This window comes from Mandrillus leucophaeus, unplaced genomic scaffold (genome assembly GCF_000951045.1).
Source record: "Mandrillus leucophaeus isolate KB7577 unplaced genomic scaffold, Mleu.le_1.0 Scaffold843, whole genome shotgun sequence".
NCBI classification, from domain to species: Eukaryota; Metazoa; Chordata; class Mammalia; order Primates; family Cercopithecidae; genus Mandrillus; species Mandrillus leucophaeus.
In genome coordinates this window covers 810,637-830,870 of record NW_012109175.1, presented here as the reverse complement: position 1 = coordinate 830,870, position 20,234 = coordinate 810,637, and the positions used below count along the sequence as shown (strand labels likewise).

Below are 20,234 nucleotides of genomic sequence, written 5' to 3'. Positions count from 1 at the left end.
CCACTGCATCCGGCCAAATCCAGTGTGTATTCACACATCTTAATTCAGTAGCTAAATCTTAAACAATTAAAACTAAATGGAGTCCTACTAGAACAATCAAGTTGTGTTTAATGGGAAAACATTTCACACTGTTTCCACTTAAAAGTAAAATTGAAATTGATTAAATAAAATTAAAAGTTAAACTTCTCGGTCATACTAGCCACATTTCCAGTGCTCAATAGTTACCAGTGGCTGGTGGCTACTGTGTTGGATAGCAGAGACATAGAATCATCCCCATCATCAGTGAAAGCTTTATTGGACAATAAATCTTTAAACTTTTCATTGCAGAAGATTGGACATATTTTGTTATTTTTAAAATTTAGTCATGTTCTGCATAACAACGTTTTAGTCAGCAATGGACCATATATAATGACAGTCATCCTTTAAGATTATACCAAAATTTTGCTGTATCTTTCTATGTTTAGGTATATTTAGATATACAAATACTTACCATTGTGTTACAGTTGCTTGTACAGTAACATGCTGTACAGGTTTGCAGCCTAAGAGCAATAGACTATGCCATAGAGCAGGAGTCCCCAACTCTTGGGCCATGGTCCACCATGGGTCCGTGGCTCGTTAGGAACCAGGCCACACAGCAGGAAGCGAGTGGTGGGCGAGTGAGCATTACAGCCTGAGCTCCACCTCCTGTCAGATCAGTGGCGGCGTTAGATTCTCATAGGAGCACGAACCCTATTGTGAACTGTGTATGTGAGGGACCTAGGTTACGCATTCCTTCTGACAGTCTAAGGCCTGATGATCTGAGGTGGAACAGTTTCACCTAGAAACCATCCCTTCTACCCCCCAGCCATGGAAAAATTGTCTCATGAAACTAATCCTTGGTGCCAAAAAAGTTGGGGACCTCTGCCATAGAACCTAGGTGCCAAGTGTGTAGTAGGTTCTACCATCTAGGTTTGTGTAGGAACACTCTCCAGTGTTTGCACGATGATAAAATCACCTGACTCATTTCTCAGAATGTATTCCCATTGTTAAGCAAGACATGAAAGACGTGACCGTATTAAGTCTTACAGATAGTCTTGTGATTGCCTAAGTCTCACAAAATTGAACTTCTGATTATGAAGATTTGTGACTGTTTAACTCTACATTTGTAGTTTCATTACTAGTTATTTGGGATCTGACTTCCCCTCAGCCCCAGATAGATAGATAGATAGATATATAGATAGATAGATAGCATGTCAGTGTCTCATTCTGTCACTCTGTCACCCAGGCTGCATTGCGGTGGCACAATCATAGCTCACTGCAGCCTGGAACTCCTAGGTTCAAGCAATTCTACCTCCTCAGCTTCCCAAGTAGCTAGGACTATAGGCATGTGCCAATACACCTGGCTAATTTTTAAACTTTCTGTAGAGATGGGCATCTTACTATGTTGCCCAGGCTGGTCTCGAACCTGGGTTCAAGCAGTCTTCCTGCTTGGGCCTTCCAAAGCACTGGGATGACTGGTGTAAGCCACCATGCCATGCCTGGCCAGCCCATTTTTTTAACTTAATTAAGTGGCCACAGACTAACATCTAGCAAAGAATTGACTTCTAAAGCAATGAATTTCTATATGAAGCACCTTATGAATTACAAAATAAATGTACTTTCTAGTTTTTTTCTGCTACCAAGATCACTCTTTCAGACAAGAGACAACATTAACACTTGAGGTACCCATTTCAGTATTGTAAACATAAACGACATTTAGGGTGTAAATTATTAAAGGAAAAAAGTTGAGAGAAGAAATAGAAATAGTAGCGGAAGTTTTAGGTTATTTTTGAACCTAGGCAGACGAACTAACACTAATGAAAGCATTTTCTCCAAAGGTGTTTGAACCACTGCGACAGCCACCACCATTTCCACCACCAGCACACATACAGGCGAAATATTTTATAATACAGAATTAAGATTTTTAAAAAAATGTCAGGAGCATGAATAATATTATTCCTCTCTTCATTAAAGGGCTCAAAGTTCATCGGGAGCTTTTTGTAGCAGCTTGGGCACATTGGAGAGCTGTCTCCCGTTTTAAAGGAGATCAGGAAAGCACATAGAGAGGAGAGGTTTGATTTTTGGAAGGCAGTCCTTTCCTAGAAGAGGGTGATTTGGGTCTGCTCTCGAGGAATAAGAATCTGTGGAATAATGCTTTTTGACCTTTTCCTCGTTTGGTGCCACCCTCCATGGCTACCACTGTTACATTTATGTTGCTGGGTCCTGGGAAATTCACATCTTCCACTTCTAGGAGATTAAAAAAAAAAAAAAAAAAAATGTATGGTTGGCTGAGTGTGGTAGCTCATGCCTATAATCCCAACACTTTGGGAAGCCGAGGTGGGTGGATCTCTTTAGTCCAGGAGTTCGAGACAAGCCCGGACAACATGGTGAAACCCCGTCTTTATAAAAAATACAAAAAAATTAGCCATGTGTGGTGGTGCATGCCTGTGGTCCCAGCTGTTCGGCAGGCTGAGGTCACTTGAACCCAGGACGTGGAGGTTGCAGTGAGCCAAGATTATACCACTGCACTCCAGCCTGGGTGACACAGTGAGACCCTGTCTCAAGAAAAGAGAGAAAAAGAAAGAGGTTTATTTTTGAATAGATTTTTACTCTCTACTGTATGTTGGCCAAATGCACTTTCTAAATTAGATGACCTCTGTTGTCAGTGTACCCTGGAACTGTGGTCAGATCTCAAGGAAACTCCTGGCTTCCCTCTGGTCTGGTCCTCCTCCAGCATCGTGCGGTGATGCTGAGTTGCATTTTTGACTTTGAGTCTGAGTCATTGAAAAATGTACCTAGGTGACAGATGGTAGAAGCTTAATACTTCCTACCTTTTTGACTGAGTTTTAAACAGTACTGGAGATCGTTGTCTTCCCACCAAACCTCTGATAAGTGCTGTGTAGGCTTTTTAAATAAATCTTAACATTTTACTCAGAGGACTAGGTGGTTAATTCTGATTCTTTCACAGAAGAGACTTCCTCAGCTTCTCCTTTAATTTTTTCTTTTTCTTAAACTACCATTAGTGTGCCAGTAACTCCAGTTATACTGTGTCTTTTATATACAGTATTTCATTTAATGCTCACAAGAACCCAATGAAGTAGGTATTATTGTTGTCCCCAGTTTACAGGTAAGGAAAGATAGGCTAAATAGCGTAATTAAATTTTCAAAGTTATGCAGCTAGTTAAGTGGCACAGCAGGAATTTGATCCCAGGGGCTGTTTGACTCCAGGACTCACTGTGTGATGCTGCAGAATAAGTTGATTTTAACAGAATTAGACACACATGGTGGTGTAAAGGCAAGCTAATTCCCAAGTTTCACTAGCTGGTAGGGATATTGTTGCTTGTTATTGCAGGCCTAGTTTTTTTCTGCTATGGTTAATAGTACGAGATAAACATAATTGGATATTTCTGATGTCCTGGGGGTTTACAGGATATTCATGGTGCTTGACTTCTCTTGTCGCAGGTGGCTGTGTTACTGCAACGTGCCACAGTTCTGCGACAGTCTACCTCGGTACGAAACCACACAGGTGTTTGGGAGAACATTGCTTCGCTCGGTCTTCACCGTTATGAGGCGACAACTCCTGGAACAAGCAAGACAGGAAAAAGATAAACTGCCTCTTGAAAAACGAACTCTAATCCTCACCCATTTCCCAAAGTAAGGGAGAGGTTTTGCTGGTCTTTGTTTGATCCCAGAGCTTGAGGTTGCTAACTACAATGCCAACGCCTGCATAAATAACAAGATCAGGAATGACAGAAAAAGCATTCCAAGGGGGAGGGAGAAAAGACCCTCAGTTCCCTTTGTGAATCTTCTGGGGTATTTTCCAGTCCGTTTATTAGCCTGACTTTGGGTTGACTGCTGTCATTGCTCCCTTATCCCCTCCTCATCCTACCTGAGTCATTGTCTCTGACTCTCATAGAATGGGGCAGTGCTTTCTTTTGTATATTCAGCGGCCAGGAAGCTCTAGAAAGATGAGGGAGAATGTTTAGGTACATTTTCCAGCCACTCAGAAATGGTGCAAAAGTAGCCAAGTGGCTTTTTTGTTTTTTCCATTCAATTTCTCCAACTTTTTCTAAGCACTGGTGAACCATCCCTGCTTCAGCTGTAGTAGACTTGACCCCACTCTTTGGAAACTAGACTGCAAAAGCAGGGATGAAGAGGAATAGAGACCTCCTTCAGCATGACCTTTGAACCTCTATGCTAAATTTCTTGTAGAATATGCATACTTTGGTGCCTCTTGCACCTGTCAGAGCTCCAAGGCATAAATAATCATTTAAATATTTTAAAGGGAAGGAAATGCTTTAAAGCAATAGAAAGTTGCGGTGCTGCACCATTGGCCTTGGAAATGCATTTTTAATGCTAAGAACCAAAAATTTAAGCTAAGAGGTTGGATGCTGGTGAGATAGGCTAAGGGTGCAGTTGATGACTTCTCATGGAGCAATAACAGCGAGAAATGAATGAGACAGTTCATTTTGTGGTTGTCATTCTGCCTAGATCAGCATTTGGTCAGGAAGGTAAAAGGCGTAATTTGAAAAGACTGGCTAGGTATGATATAGCCTTCCTTCCCCACACCTTTCTGAACTGCTGATGTAGAGAATAGAATTTGAGAGTAAGGATTCTTTGATGAAAGATTGATGAAACCCCGTTTTGTTTGAGAAACTAGATTTTTATTATTCAGATAGTATTACTAGATTACAGAATTTTTGTCTCACTAAAGATAGAGTTTTAATTCATAACAATAAGTTAGGTTCAAAACAATAACAAAAACAACAAAACAACAAAAAACCAAAATGGTTTTCTGAGAGAAATTGACTGAAGATTCCATGGCATTTTAACCCAAATCCTAAACCTTAGATAGATGTCATGAGTAATTCTGATGGGCTTTGGTGGAACACCTAATATTTGCACATATATTTCAGCAACCTGATTGTCAAAATTTTCTTTAGGGAACCAGTACATGAGACTAAGTCATGACATGAACATTTTGTTGTCCTCTGTGGAGGGAGATTCTGAAGCACTTAAACTGCAGTTTGGATTTTGCTCCCAAAACGGATTATGAAATTAGGGCACACTCATGTATTTCAGTGTCTTTTAACTGATGTAAGCTCCCTTCCTTAGAGACTGAAGCAGTTTTCTTCCTTATGTATCTATTACATTTGCCATATAAGCAGCATTTTATGTTTTCAGGTGATAGCTGTCATTCTGTCTCTGAGTCAAGGGACAAAAGAAGACTCCTCCCTTCCCAACACCTGTTATGGTATTTAAAGAGAAATTTTAGTTACTTTGCATAATAAGATTTTTCCCTTAACAAATTCATTTTGCTTCTTGCAGATATTTGCTAATTATAGTGTGTTTTGTTCCCTCAGCCCATAGTTCTGGCATGCTTATGCTAAGAGCTAAAACATCCATGCTGCCTTCTTTTCTTCTCTATTACTAATGGTGGGGTAAAACTACCACCCACTTCTCCTTTTAAATCCCTTTTCACCGAATATGACAACATTTAAGGCTATTGGGGATTTATACCTACAGTTTTGGCAGCAGAACCACACATGTTGAAACCTGAGGTATTATTTGAGTCTTGGGCACTGTTTCAGAGTTAGAGCTGGGACCGGCTTCGCAGCACCCAGGGAGGTCTCTGCAGTTCTCAGATGCATTTTCAGGGCTTACATTCTTATCTTCCTATTCTTCATATGTGCTGCCTTTTTTCCCACTTGGCTTTAACATGTGCCTCTTTCCCCATTCACCTAATTACAAAGTTATTTTTAAGTTTTGTATCTATATTTCATTCTAAAAGTGAAGAAAATTTGGTTCGGGGAAAAAATGAAGAAGACCACTGATAGCTTCACCACTCTGAACTATTTTTAGTGCTTTTAGATATTTCTATTTTTCCCCCTTTTATTGGCAAACAAAAATTCAGTAAGCCTCAGAGGGACTTAGGTATCTGTATTTCTTTTTTCTTTTTTTCTCTTTTAATTTTTAAGTTTTTAAAATCACCTGCCCTATACTGATAAGCATCTGTATTTCTAATAAGGTTTCCAGATGATTTCTATGGGTTGCTAAAACTTGAGATCCATTTGGTTTAAAGTTAGCATAGTAATTAATTAGTTACTTGTTCCAATCCTGATCCTGCCATTTACTAGTTGCAGGAATTTGATCGAGTTATTTAACTTCTCTGTGCCCTACTTTCTTCGTCTGTGAAATGGGTATGAATTTTATCTCATAAGGTTGTTAAAAAGATCAAGTGAGTTAGTATACATCAACCACTTACAACACTGCCTATCATGTAGTGAGAGCTATACATGTGCGTGACAAATAAAAATAGAAAATATAACTCATAGAGTTGATGTGAGGATTCAGTAAGAAGTTCTTAGAGCAGTGCAGGCACAAAGTAAGCACTCAATAAATATTAGTAACTTTTGTGAAGGTAATGACAGTGACAATGCAGCTATATGGAGGGCTGAAATCATGCTCTGAGATTCACTGAGGAAGATTAATGCATTTCTACTGATGTAATTCATGTGTCTGTATCCTATGTTGTGTTAAACTATGCAGGGTCAAAAGAGTAAACATTTGTATAAATGTATTTCTGTATTTGTATATACCGGGGCTGCCCAACTAAATCGTAATTTGGGTTGTAATTCTCCATTATATTTCTGATTGAAGGTTTGAGACACTGATGTTAAGGTGATTGCCACAGATTATTAGGGCTGTTGTCCTTACAGTAGTTTTTTTGTTTTTTTAAAAAAATCTTATTTCTATTACTCTTGTGTCTAGATTTCTGTCCATGCTAGAAGAAGAAGTTTATAGTCAAAACTCTCCCATTTGGGATCAGGATTTTCTCTCAGCCTCGTCCAGAACCAGCCAGCTAGGCATCCAAACAGGTAAGTTTCCTTTTACACAAATCAGAGAATAACCAGGAAGGCCAACCTGACGTGTAAGTTGCAGTGAACTGTAACTTATACTTAGCTCTATAGTCAAATGAGCTTAGCTCTATAGTCAAATGCTGGCTCTTTCCAAACCCAATTATAGTCTCAGTCGATGGCTAGACACACCTAGGAATCAAGTCTCCGTCTGACCTCTTGAATCTATGATATCTGTTTTGTACATCAAGTTACCACCAGGTATAATGGTGGATAGTGAGTGAGAGGCAGTCTTGAGTCTCAGGATGTGAACTACTTCCCTGTGGGGGCAGGGCATCCTTGCTATTGCTTAAATCAGCCAGTGGCATCAGTTGGCATTTTGTGAGGAAGGAAGACAGGTGCCTTCTGGAGTCACAGTGATCTCAGAAAGAGGATCTGAATTCCTGCCTTTGACACTAGGAAGACCCCATGGAGAAGTTTGGCAAGAAATGCCAAAACAGTTTATATCTGGCTACGGGGAAAGACGGGATGCAAAATATTGATGTCAAGAGTTTTTTTTTGTAGTGCTCTAGGTCAATGTGTAATATGGGGGCTTGTGAGTATTGCCTCTAATGCCTCCAGCAAAGAAAAAAAGATTTATTCTTGCTTTAAAAACAAAATTGAAGTATAATTTATATGTAGTAAAATGTACTCTTTTTACCGTACTGTGTTTTGACAAACACATATACTTGAGTAATTACCACTGCCATCAAAATATAGAACAGTGGGCTCCTTCCAGACAGATTCCCTTGTACCTCTCTGTAGTGCATTCATAGTCCTACCTCCAGCTCTGGCAACCAGTGATCTGTTTTTTTGTTCTTATAGTTTTGCCTTTTCCAGAAAGTTATAGAAGTGGAATCATATAGTGGACAGCTTTTCGAGACTGATAACTTTAACTCAGCATAGTGCATTTGAGAGGTGATTTTTGAAAAAGGTTTTCATCTAGAGCTCAAGTTTAGGTGTAAATATAACTAAATCCCTACAAACCAAAGTACTAGTGAGTGAGGAATTTTATTTGAATCATACTCTTTTTATTTGAGCTCATTACTAAAAACATGTCAAAAACATATTTGTGTCTTTTTTTTTTCTTTTTTATAACCTGCGGTCATAATTTCATGTATCTCTGGTCCAAAACCTGTAGTGCTTTGGGGCCTGTCTGTGCCCATTACATGTTTCTTCTACAGTTGAGCAATCAGCATTTAGTAGACATGTTTTCTGTGGTTACTGGATATATCCTTTGCATTGCTCCCTCTGTACCTGTGCTATTCACTTTACCTTTGATTTGATTTCACCTAACTTTCAAATAGCATTTCTTCTGCAAACTCTTTCCTAAGTTCTCCCATCCCTTCTAGCAAGGACTGGATCTCTTTTTTTCCAGACTTTCACAGAGCCTTGAATATATCCTATCCTTGGTTCTCAAACATGACTGCACAGTGGAATCACCCATGGAATTTGAAATGCACTGTATACTGATTTCTGAGTGCCATTCCAACAGAGTGTGAGATTGTTGTCCTGGGGTGTGGCCTGGACATTGGAACTTTTAAAAAACCCCCAGGTAATTTTAATGTGCAGCGACATTTGAGAATGACTGTGTTAGACAATACTCACCTCATATTATCCTAGTCCCATTTTTTCTGTATGTCTTTTATCTCCTGTGGATGCAGCTTTTTGATGGTCAGAGACCCAGTTTTGTCGCAATAATTGAAACATTTATTAAGTGCTTGGCTAGGAAGCTTCCTTGGTATCTTTAAGCCTTTTCACAAACCCTGGGAAGTTGGAATTATGATCCCCTTTACGTAGTTGAGGAAATAGAAGCTCAAGGAGGAGCAACAAATTGCCCAAGATAGACCTTGTAAGTGACGGAACTGGGTTTCACACCTGTATTTAATTCCTAAATATTACACTGTAGTAAGAGAGCCAGAACTCTAACCACTACATCACACCATCTTGGTGTGTGCTGCCAATATACAGCATACACCTGTGGAAGGAATGAGTGAAGAACAGTTTCCTCCCTCAGGCAGTGGGGGACCAAAGTTATTCAGCAGGATCAACATAGTTCTCCTTTGGTGGGTCTGTGGAGAGGATTTCTCTGTGTGTGAAAACTCCCCTTTACCCTTGTTTGCTCAAAATTCTCCAATCTGCTCAACTTCCAGCCACATTGTTATCTGTCATAGTACAGGATGGAGAAGGAAGAGGTTGTTGTCTGTGACCGTATGGAAATTTTATTCTTTTTTCTGTGGCTAAAATTGTCACCAGGTTAAGTTGGATTGTACACTTTAGTATTACCTGAAGCCGTCAGAAGCGGGCTGTCTTCTCTTGTTCTACTGTAATTGCAATGTGTTCTCTTGGGGGAAAAGAAGAGTGTAATCATCTACTTAATTAGCATGTCTGCGCATCGATGCAACTGTGATAAATGACATTCATAAGGATGGATCTGAAATTTTACAAGATACTCAGATGTCTTCTGAATCACCAGAGCTTTCTCTTTGTTCAGAATCACTCCAGTATGCTTTGAAATTCAGAAGGCCCATATATTGGGAGAAAAAAACATAGAGCATGGCACTTTAGTATATTCTGATTTTTGACAAACCACTAGCTATTCAGTTAGAAGTGCTATGGGTTGGTATCTCTCTTGCTTGGTTTGCTTATTTTATTGCCTTCTTGGCTGCTGGGAATGTCCTTGTTGACTGAATTGTGGCTGTGTTGAAAGTTAGATGAACATTCTCTCTGACAATTGTCTGTACTGCCGTGCTGTGTCTTGTGTGTGACCAGTGTTTTTGAGAATGTCTATACCCCTTGTCACCTCTCACCTCATCAGCTACCAGTCAGCAACACAGCTAGCAGAGCAGCATCCTACTTTGTAAGGCCTTTTTTTTTTTTCTTTTTTTTCTTCTGAGATGGAGTCTCACTCTGTCGCCCAGGCTGGAGTGCAGTGGCACGATCTCTGCTCACTGCAAGCTCCGCCTCCCGGGTTCATGCCATTCTCCTGCCTCCGCCTCCTGAGTAGCTGGGACTACAGGTGCCCGCTACCACGCCCGGCTGATTTTTGTATTTTTAGTAGAGACGGGGTGTCACCGTGTTAGCCAGGATGCTCTCGATCTCCTGACCTCGTGATCCCCCTGCCTCGGCGTCCCAAAGTGCTGGGATTACAGGCGTGAGCCACCACACCTGGCCTACAATGGCCTTTTCTAAAAAACAAAAACATAAAAACCCTTTTTGTTTGGAAATACTATCAAACTCACAATAGAGTTACAAGAAGGGGACAAAGAAATCCTGTATATTTTATATCCTTTACCCGGTTATAAACCAATTGTTAACATTTTGCCATCCTTGCTTTATTATTACCCTTTCTCTATCCCTTCTTTTTTTCTTTTATTCTCTCTCTACTCTTCCCCTAAGTTATTTACATATATATATATATAATTTAGGAGAAAAACTTAAATATATATAAAATATATATTTTTATTTATATACAATATATAATATACAAATATATAATATACAAATATTCACATATGTAAATATATATTATATATTATTTATATATAGGTATATATATTTTCTCCTAAATTTGTGTGTGTGTGTGTATGTGTGTGTATATGTATATATAAAACTTAGGGGAGGAGTAGAGAGAGAGGAAAAAAAGAAAGAGAAAGAGAGAGACATATAGGCCAGGTGTGGTGGCTCATGCCTGTAATCCTAGCACTTTAGGAGGCCGAGGTGGGCGGATCACCTGAGGTCAGGAGTTTGAGACCAGCCTGCTCAACATGGCAAAACCTCATCTCTACTAAAAATACAAAAAGTTAGCCGGGAGTGGTGGCAGGCACCTGTAATCTCAGCTACTCGGGAGGCTGAGGCAGGAGAATAGCTTGAACCAGGGAGGCAGAGAAGGTTGCAGTGAGCCAAGATCGTACCACTGCACTCCAGCCTGCACGACGAGAGTGAAACTTTGTCTCAAAAAAAAAAAAAAAAGAGCTATATATATAATATATACTTTTAAAAACATATTTTTATATAAAAAAGAGCTATATATATATTTTTAAAAATATATATAATATACAAATATATAATATATATATTTTTCAAAATATATATATTATATATATATATTTTTTCTCCTAAATTAATTGAAAGTTACAAACATCATGCCGCTTTAGTAATTTTGATGTCTCTCATATATTCTCTAACATAAAAACTATAGTTTTCTGTCAGCAAATTTAACGTTGATGTAGTATTGTTATCTAAGCTATATGCTGTCTTCTGTTTTTGCCTCTTGTCTCAATAATGTGGTTTATTGCAAATTTTCCATTGCATCAGGAGGCATATGATTGTTGGTATTAAGTTTGATCACATGGTTGTGGTGGTGGTCACCAGCTTTCTCCACTGCAGTATTACTACCTCTCCTTTTTAATTAAAAAAAGTACTTTTGTGGGGAGATATTTTGAGACTGTATAAATATCTTGTCTTCATCAAAATTATACTCACCAGGTTTAGCCTACACACATGATCTTCCTCAAATCAGTTATCATATGGTGGCTGCCAAATAGTGATTTTTTTTTTTTTAACTAACTTCCACCATTCCTTCCTTATTTCTTTGTTGGTATTCTTGAGCTTTCCTCATCTCCACTTACTTATTTATTTATTCATTTATTATTTTATCAGTATGGATTCAGATATCCTTATTCTGTTTAATGAGTTTTAATCCTTACTGTCTTTGTTATTTTGATGCCTTTGGCTTATGTTTTAAAGATGACTTATTTTGTGGCATTGGGCAGGAATGGGGTAGTCCCATTGCACTTGGTTTCTTGTTGCCTAAGAAAGGAGTCAGTCATCTAACACCTTCTTCTCCTTTTGCTCGGGCAGTTATCAGTCCACCTCCTGTGGCTGGGACAATTTCATACAATTCAACCTCATCTTCCCTTGAGCAGTCAAATGCAGGGAGCAGCAGTCCTGCCTGCAAAGCCTCTTCTGGACTTGAGGCAAACCCAGGTAAGCTCTTAACAGGGGTAAGACAGGGCTGTGACTTGCCCCAGGAGCTCTATTATCTGAGGAGTGCAAAAGGTAGACTTAAACCAGCTACAGTTTCTGCATGTCCAGGATTTTAATGGCCAGAAATCACTTTGTATTAGGCTTTTGGCTGTACTGGTTAGTTATTGCCGTCTTAAAACTGTAATAACTGGCCGGGCGTGGTGGCTCACCTATAATCCCAGCACTTTGGGAGGCCGAGGTGGGTGGATCACGAGGTCAGGAGATCAAGAGCATCCTGGCTAACATGGTGAAACACATCTCTACTAAAAATACAAAAAATTAGCCGGGCGTGGTGGCGGGCATCTGTAGTCCCAGCTACTCGGGAGGCTGAGGCAGGAGAATGGTGTGAACCCGGGAGGCGGAGCTTGCAGTGAGCAGAGATCGCGCCACTGCACTCCAGGCTGGGCAACAGAGTGAGACTCCATCTCAAAAACAAAAACAAATAAAAACAAAAACAAAACTGTAATAACTTATTGTCATAGCCCCACTCATTTGGTGTGTTGCTTGAGAGTTGGCTGATTTCAGCTAGTCTCACTCAATCTTGGCTGGGCTTGCTTGCAAGTTACCCATTGATTATAATCTCTGTTTTGGGCTTGGCTTGGCTAGAGCACTTAAGCTGAAGCAACTCTGCTTTACATATTTCTCATAATTTTCCTGGGACTATTAGGCTACCCGGAACATGTCCTTCTTCTGAAGAGAGAGGGCAGGAAGAAATACACAGTCTCTTGAAGCCTAGGCTCGGAACTTGTAAACCATTGCTTCTGCCACATTCTTTTTTTTTTTCTTTTTATTTGAGATGGAGTCTCACACTGTCACCCAGGCTGGAGTGCAGTGGTGCGATCTCAGCTCACTGCAACCTCCGCCTCCTGGGTTTAAGCGATTCTCCTGCCTCAGCCTCCTGAGTAGCTGGGATCACAGGTGCCCACCACCATGTCCGGCTAATTTTTGTATTTTTAGTGGAGACAAGTTTTTCCCATATTGGTCAGGCTGGTCTCAAACTCCTGACCTCAGGTGATCCACCTGTCTCAGCCTTCCAAAGTGCTGGGATTACAGGTGTGAGCCACCATGCCCTGCTGACTTCTGCCTCATTCTGTCGTCCAAAGCAAGTCATATAGTTGAACTCAGAGTTGAGAAGTAGAGAAGTGGAAAAAGGTAGTCTATTCCTTTCGTAGGAATCACTGCAAAGTCACATCGCAAAGAGTGTAGATACCAGGAGGGTAAATAATTTGGCCATTAATGTAATCTGCCACATGGGCAAAAATATCTCTTGATCCTAGAAGCATTTCACAGTTAGAGAATGTTTTGAAGGTTGCTTTTCTGTCCACAGACTGGACATCAGACAAATCTTGGATGTGACCACATTTTTAAATAAATGAAGTACCATGAAAGAGGGAAAGAAGAGGACCTTATAATATAAGAAGTACCAAATATTTAGCATATGCCACCATTCCCTTTCACTTCCAAGGGAGATACCACTAATCCATCCAGAAACTCTACCAGTGAGCTTGGATTCAGCCTCACATTTTTAAAAAAAAATCATAAACACCATTAGCAATGTAACAAGCAGAGGGCATATATCAATTAACAAACCCCAGCCATGAAATAAATAGTTTTCAGCATTACTCTTAGAGAATCATGGAATTTGAGGACTTATTGGTCAATTGTCTGAAAATATTGTTACTTGTTTCCAGAAACAACAAAAAAATTGTAAAAAAAAGAACTCGACAAAAGCCATTTAGTAAATAATATGTAATATTTCTGGAAGAATATTCTACAGTCAAGTTGCTTTGTATTGTTCTGCTCCTTTTCAACTAAAGATAGTGAGAATGCTATGTGGAGAATGTTATATTGAGATAGCAGTGGGATTCACATGTGAGGAAATAAATTAGATCTAGACATTTTAAAAATTCAAAAAATTTACTTGTAAAAATAAATACATGTTATGTCTGGAAAAAACTGGAAAAACCAAACATGAGAATAGAAAGGAGAAAAAAAACTACCATGCAATCTCATGAGGAAAGTAGAAGAAAGTTCTCTTTGCCTTTGCATGGCCTCTCCTATTGTGTGAATGGTGAGATTGCATCTACTTGATAGGCTAGTGGCTGTGCTCACTTTGTGAGGCATCCTTTTAAGGCAAAAAAGCATTGTAAAAGATGAAGTGTGTCATTTTATAATAAATTAAATTCATTGTTTATTAAAAATAAAACAATTTATGGTATATTTCAAATATATAATATTAGACATATATACATAATATATATGCATACATCTATATATACACACATATGTGTGTGTGTGTGTGTATAGCCAAGCCCAGCAGAGATTCCAATCAATGGGTAGACTCATGAGCAAGCCTGCCAAGATTGAATGAGACTGGTTGAAATCAGCCACCCATCAGTAAACACACCAAATGAATGAGCTATGATAGTAAGTTATTATGGTTTTAGGACTGCATTTGGGGTTGGTTTATTACATAGCAATAACTAACCAATAAAGCCCAGAGCCTAATGCAAACTGATTTCCATACATGTATGGTGGGGTGGGGGTGGGGGGGTGCGGAATTAACATGACTTCAAGGAGAAATAATCAAATCAACCAACAGTTAAGGGTTTAAACAAACAACTGAGTAATTCATAGGTCAGACAAAAATATCAGTAAGGCTCTGGAAGCCCATACAACGTGATCAGTAAACTTGAGCTAATGGAGTTATAGAGATCAAAATGTGAAAATACACATTCTTTCCAAGAAGACACTGCACATTTACAAAAGACTGATCTTATTTTAGGCCATAAGGCAAATTTCAAAACATTTTGACACTTTGGTGTCATATGGACCATGTTCTCTGACCTCGAAGAGACTATATTAGATAGTACTAACAAACAATAGCTAGAATCACCCCTTTGCATTTGCAGATGAAGAAACATGTACCTTAATATTTCATGTATCTAGTTAAAAATCATCGTAGAAAGTAGAGAATATTCAGAATGAATTGGGTTGGCAGTTATTGTGAGCTTGTCCCTTCTCTTTCCTATCTTCCTTTGTTACCTCTTCCCCTGGTGGTAAGGATAGAATTGACCTCCATACCCATCAGTGCTGTTAGAAAATTAGTCAGCGTGTATTATTTGTTTTTTGTTTAGAACCACCCATTGTTTGCCTTTTATTTTGATCATTACAGGAGAAAAGAGGAAAATGACTGATTCTCATGTTCTGGAGGAGGCCAAGAGACCCCGAGTTATGGGGGATATTCCGATGGAATTAATCAACGAGGTTATGTCTACCATCACGGACCCTGCAGCAATGCTTGGACCAGAGGTCAGCAGGGTAAACCTGGGCAGCCAGCTGGTAGACCTCTTCTGCTCTCCTGGCCACTCCAGCTGTCAGAAGTGGGGATGCTAATGCTGAGAGTTAACATGTTATGCTACCCTGGTTTGCATTTAACCTGGTGGTCAGTGTGGAGAGGGCAGGAACAACTGATCAAGAGGTAATTCCCCTTGATGAATATCACATCACAGGTCCACTTACTAATAATCTCACAGTCGAAGGCATCGTTCCCAGCTTTTTATCTTGAAAAATTTCAAGCCCTCATGAATGTTGCAAAAATGCTGTGATAAAAATCCATAGACGCTTCACTTAGATTCAACAGTTAACATTATGCCACATTTGCTTTCTCTCTTTCTCCCTGCGCCTCCCCATATGCTCTTTTCTCTTTCTCTCCCTGCTTCCCATGAACCATTTGGAACCGTTTCAGAATTAAAAACACATGTCGTAATACTTCACCCCTAACAATTTTTGCATGTACTGTATCTCATAAGGAAGCTATTCTCTTACATAACCACAATGCAGTCATTACTGTTAGAAAATTTAGCATGGTTACAATATTTTCTAATACAGGGTTGGTGAATTACAGCCTGCAAGCCAAATCTGGTCCACTGGCTGTTTTTTCAAATAAAGTTTTATTAAAACATAGTGTCTGCAGCTATCTTTGCATTACAACCGTAAATTTGAATAATTGAGATGGGGAATGTGTGGCTTGCAAAGCATGAAATATTTATTATCTGGCTTTTCACTGAAAAGTTTGCTGACCTCTGGCTTAATATAAAACCGTATTTAAATTTCCCATATATCCAGATGATGTCTGTTATAACCTTTGTTGTTGTTGAAGGATCAGTTAGGGATTGTGCATTGCATTTAATTCTTCTCTCTTCATTTCTTTAGTCTCCTTTAAAACCACTCCCCAGCCCTGTTTTGGTCTTTTGCAGCACTGCCATTGGTGAAGAGTCTTGGTCGCTAGTTTTGTGTAAGGTCCCTCTTCTTGGATTTCTTGATTGTTTACTAAGGATTAAATTCAAGTAAGGCATTTTTGGTAAAAGTGCTTCTGTCATCTCATTGCCTTGCATCTGAGGGCATGCAAAGCAATGACACTTCTTTAGACATGCCTGTCTTAAGACATTTCTGACAGCTTCCAGGAAATGAAGAAATGGCTTGGAGATTATATTACAGTGTTAATTTTCAATTTGCCATGTTTCCTTAAGCATTTATTTTATGATATTGAAGATACTTCAGAGAACCAGAATGTTGTGATAGAAAAATCTTTTTCTAAAATGATCTTTCCATTTCCTTCTAGATATCCAGTCTGTGAGGGCTTAAGACTATAGTTTTTTTAGGGATTTAGTAACATTGCAGATTAGCTGAGTTTAGTTTTTTTTCAACTCTAAAATGGGAATTTGTACTAGTCTATTGCATTGCTACAAAGAAATACCTGAGACTTGGTAATTTTTTTTTTTTGAAAAGAGCTTTAATTGGCTCACAGTTCTGCAGATTGTACAAGAATGGCATTAGCATCTGCGTAGCTTCTGGTGAGGCCTCAGGGAACTTCTACTCATGGTGCAGGGTGAAGTGGGAGCAGGCACATCACATGGTGAGAAAGGGAATGAGAGAGTGAGGAGGAGGAGCCAGACCCCTTTAGACTACCAAATCTCTTGTGAACTAACTGAGCAATAACTCATTCATCAACAAGGGGATTGTGCTAGGCCATTCATGAGGGATCTGCCCTGATGATCCAACACTTCCCACTAGGCCCCACCTCCAGCATTGGAGATTGCATTTCAGCATGAATTTGGAGGGGGCACACATTCAAACTACATCAGGATGCAATCACATGTTTCAAAATATTTTGGATATATTAATATTTAGTAGTATACTGGAGCTGGCTTGTACTGGAATGCAAAGAAAATTGTTAAATTTTTAGGAATTTTGTGAGCTGGTTGTTCCATATGTTGGTAGCTTGAAATTGACCACCATGGCACCTGGTTACCTGGATAGCCAGTTCTGGACTAATGAGATGAAGTGTCACCATTTAGGGCCTTCCTTACCTGAAGAACTGTTTGTGGAGTATTTGCTTGCAAACCACTGGGCAGATTAAATAAGATAGGGAGCATAAGTGCTGGCACGTGGTTGTGCTTCCAGCTATGGTTGAGTGTAAGTCAACAGATATTCTCTGGAAAAAACCCTGTTCTTTAAAAAGAGGTGTTAAAAGTATATTCATGAGTGCTACTATTGGGCCTGTAATGAGAATTTGAATCTGTCATCTCAAGGGTCCTTAAAGCTCAGCTGGAGAGGATTCCTTTAAGCCAGAGGTTGGCAAACAATAACCCACAGGCCACATTTTGTCTGCTTACTGTATTTTTAAACAAAGTTTTATTGGAACAGTACTGCACCCATTCTTTAACATATTGTCTGTGGATGCTTTTGCATTACAGCAGAAGAAGGAGTAGTTGTGACAAAGACCTTACGGCTCACAATGTCTAAAATATTTTCCATCTGGCCCTTCACAGAAAATTTTGCTGGCCCCTAATCTACACTGAATATCATCCATGTACACATATAATACTCCAATTTCTCAAAATGCTTTACCTGCCTTTTCTGTCTTGTCTTCATAACTTGTATGTGTATGTGTCTCTGTGTGTATGTGTGCACACATGTGTGAATTTAGGACTCTGAAAATCCACAAATGTGTATCTTATTAGAACAAAAATGAGAAGCTTGGATGTGTCCCATCCCTACTGTCTTGAGAGAATAGCTCTGTGTAATTTTTTCCTGTCTCTTGCATCTCAGACCAATTTTCTGTCGGCACACTCGGCCAGGGATGAGGCAGCAAGGTTGGAAGAGCGCAGGGGTGTAATTGAATTTCACGTTGTTGGCAATTCCCTCAACCAGAAACCAAACAAGAAGATCCTCATGTGGCTGGTTGGCCTACAGAACGTTTTCTCCCACCAGCTGCCCCGAATGCCAAAAGAGTACATCACACGGCTCGTCTTTGACCCGTAAGTGGTACTTTCTGTTCCTTCTTCCTTATTTCCTTTTTAAATGAAAGAGGAACTACTTAGATAGTGAAAGTCAGCCATAGTCATCCACCGAATACCACTGCTCCTGTCTTGCTGTGGATACAGAGCTACACCAAGCTAATTTTCATGTCTGAAAGTGCTAAGATTAATTTTAAACAATTTACAAATTTTCTTGTTAATGATAATGAAACTTTGTATTTTACATCGCTGATGACTATCCTGTGCTTCATTCTTTATAGCAGTGAGAGAACGTAGCACTAAGATGTTCTACTTTTTTCGTAGTCAAAATATTGGTTTTGGTAGCTTAACTAGGTGCCCAGGTCTGTGGGCAATTATTGGGATATAAGATGGGTTAACTTTGAAAATCCATTGCTTTAAAAAACAACAACAACAACAACAAAAAAACCCCACAAAACCCCAAAGAACTAAACTTCCCTAATTGAATTTATTTTAACATATATAGCCCAGTAGCCTCTGGGGACTGTGATCCATGCCTGTGACAATTCAGAGTGATGCTTTAGACAGAGGGAAGGATTCCATAATGCAAAGTTTCACAAATTGTATATGTAGATTTTAAATTCTTTTTCATAATGTTTCTGTAATATTTTGGAGTAAGACTTAACTCTTCAGAGACACATATCATGTTTGTCCATGACTTCCTGCTCTCCCCTGACCCCTCCTTGGCACTGGGTGTGCCAGTTCCAGAGCACCTCTGCACATACACTGTTCTTTATTTTAAACCTCAGGCACTTCTTAGGTGACTGGTACTTTGTTCTGATGGGAGTGCTGATGACGTCTTATGCAGTCAAGCTTGCTCTAAAAAGTTCAGATAAAAGGGTAGTCTAGTGAGATAGGGGTTACATGAAGGAAGTTTCTATAGAAACTTAGGACATGTCCCTCTTTCTTAGTTGGTTAATAAGGAACACCCCAAAAAGTATATTTGTATAACTAGGATAGGTAAAACTTTGACATAATCTTATTCTTTCAGGAAACACAAAACCCTTGCTTTAATTAAAGACGGCCGTGTTATTGGTGGTATCTGTTTCCGTATGTTCCCATCTCAAGGATTCACAGAGATTGTCTTCTGTGCTGTAACCTCCAACGAGCAAGTCAAGGTAAGGGTAACCCAAGGTCTTAGAAGAAAAGCAGAATGTGGAGCTTCTCACTAAGGCCTGCAGAGCTTGGGAAGATCTCTCTGTGCCATGTCCAGAGGAGGTTCAAAGTGGAGTTAAGGACTTTCTGGGAATAGTCCTCTCACTCCAACGGTCCCCAACCGTTTTGGCACCAGGGACTGGTTTCATGGAAGACAATTTTTCCACGGGCCAGACTAGGGGTATGGTTTTGGGATGAAACTGTTCCACCTCAGATCATCAGGCATTAGTTAGATTCTCATAAGGAGCATGCAACCTAGATCCCTTGCATGCACAGTTCACAATAGGGTTTGCACTCCTATGAGAGTCTGGTGCCACCACTGATCTGACAGGAGGCAGAGCTCAGGCGGTAATGCTCACTTCCCTGCCGTTCACCTCCTGCTATGTGGCCTGGTCCCTAACAGGCCACGGACTGGTAGTGGTCTAGGGTTTGGGGACCTCTGTCTCACTGTGAGTGTATGTGTATGTGTGTGAGAAGAGTAAATGGTTTCACCTGCCAACAAGTAGGGTTGTACCAAGGCTTTATTGGACTTTGGGGCAAGGTAGCAGGATACTGTACAAGTTCAATGTGTCACTCAACTATCTATAGCAAATGAAGGGATATTTGAAAATAAATCTCAGTGTTCATTGTTAATTTCCACACCCACACACACACAAACACGTAATCACAATTAGTGACACTGCACTACTGGAAAGGATATGGTTAATGTGGATTAGAAAGATGATTTCAGGCAGCTTACACTTCAGAAAGATTTCTTATGACCTTGTCCCTAAGGGAAGACAAGGACTAAAGAAAT

General features: G+C 39.6%; 1 protein-coding gene across 1 annotated transcript in view; it reads left to right on the top strand.

Annotated features, from left to right (window-relative positions):
- The window catches only part of KAT2B (K(lysine) acetyltransferase 2B), a 140,442-nt gene that overhangs the window by 85,349 nt on the left and 34,859 nt on the right, over positions 1–20,234 (top strand). The window contains exons 7-12 of the mRNA XM_011968452.1: positions 3,481–3,672; positions 6,790–6,896; positions 11,778–11,903; positions 15,118–15,254; positions 18,057–18,265; positions 19,275–19,401. Of these exons, the coding sequence (XP_011823842.1) occupies positions 3,481–3,672; positions 6,790–6,896; positions 11,778–11,903; positions 15,118–15,254; positions 18,057–18,265; positions 19,275–19,401 (898 nt within the window). The remainder of the gene's footprint in view (positions 1–3,480; positions 3,673–6,789; positions 6,897–11,777; positions 11,904–15,117; positions 15,255–18,056; positions 18,266–19,274; positions 19,402–20,234) is intronic.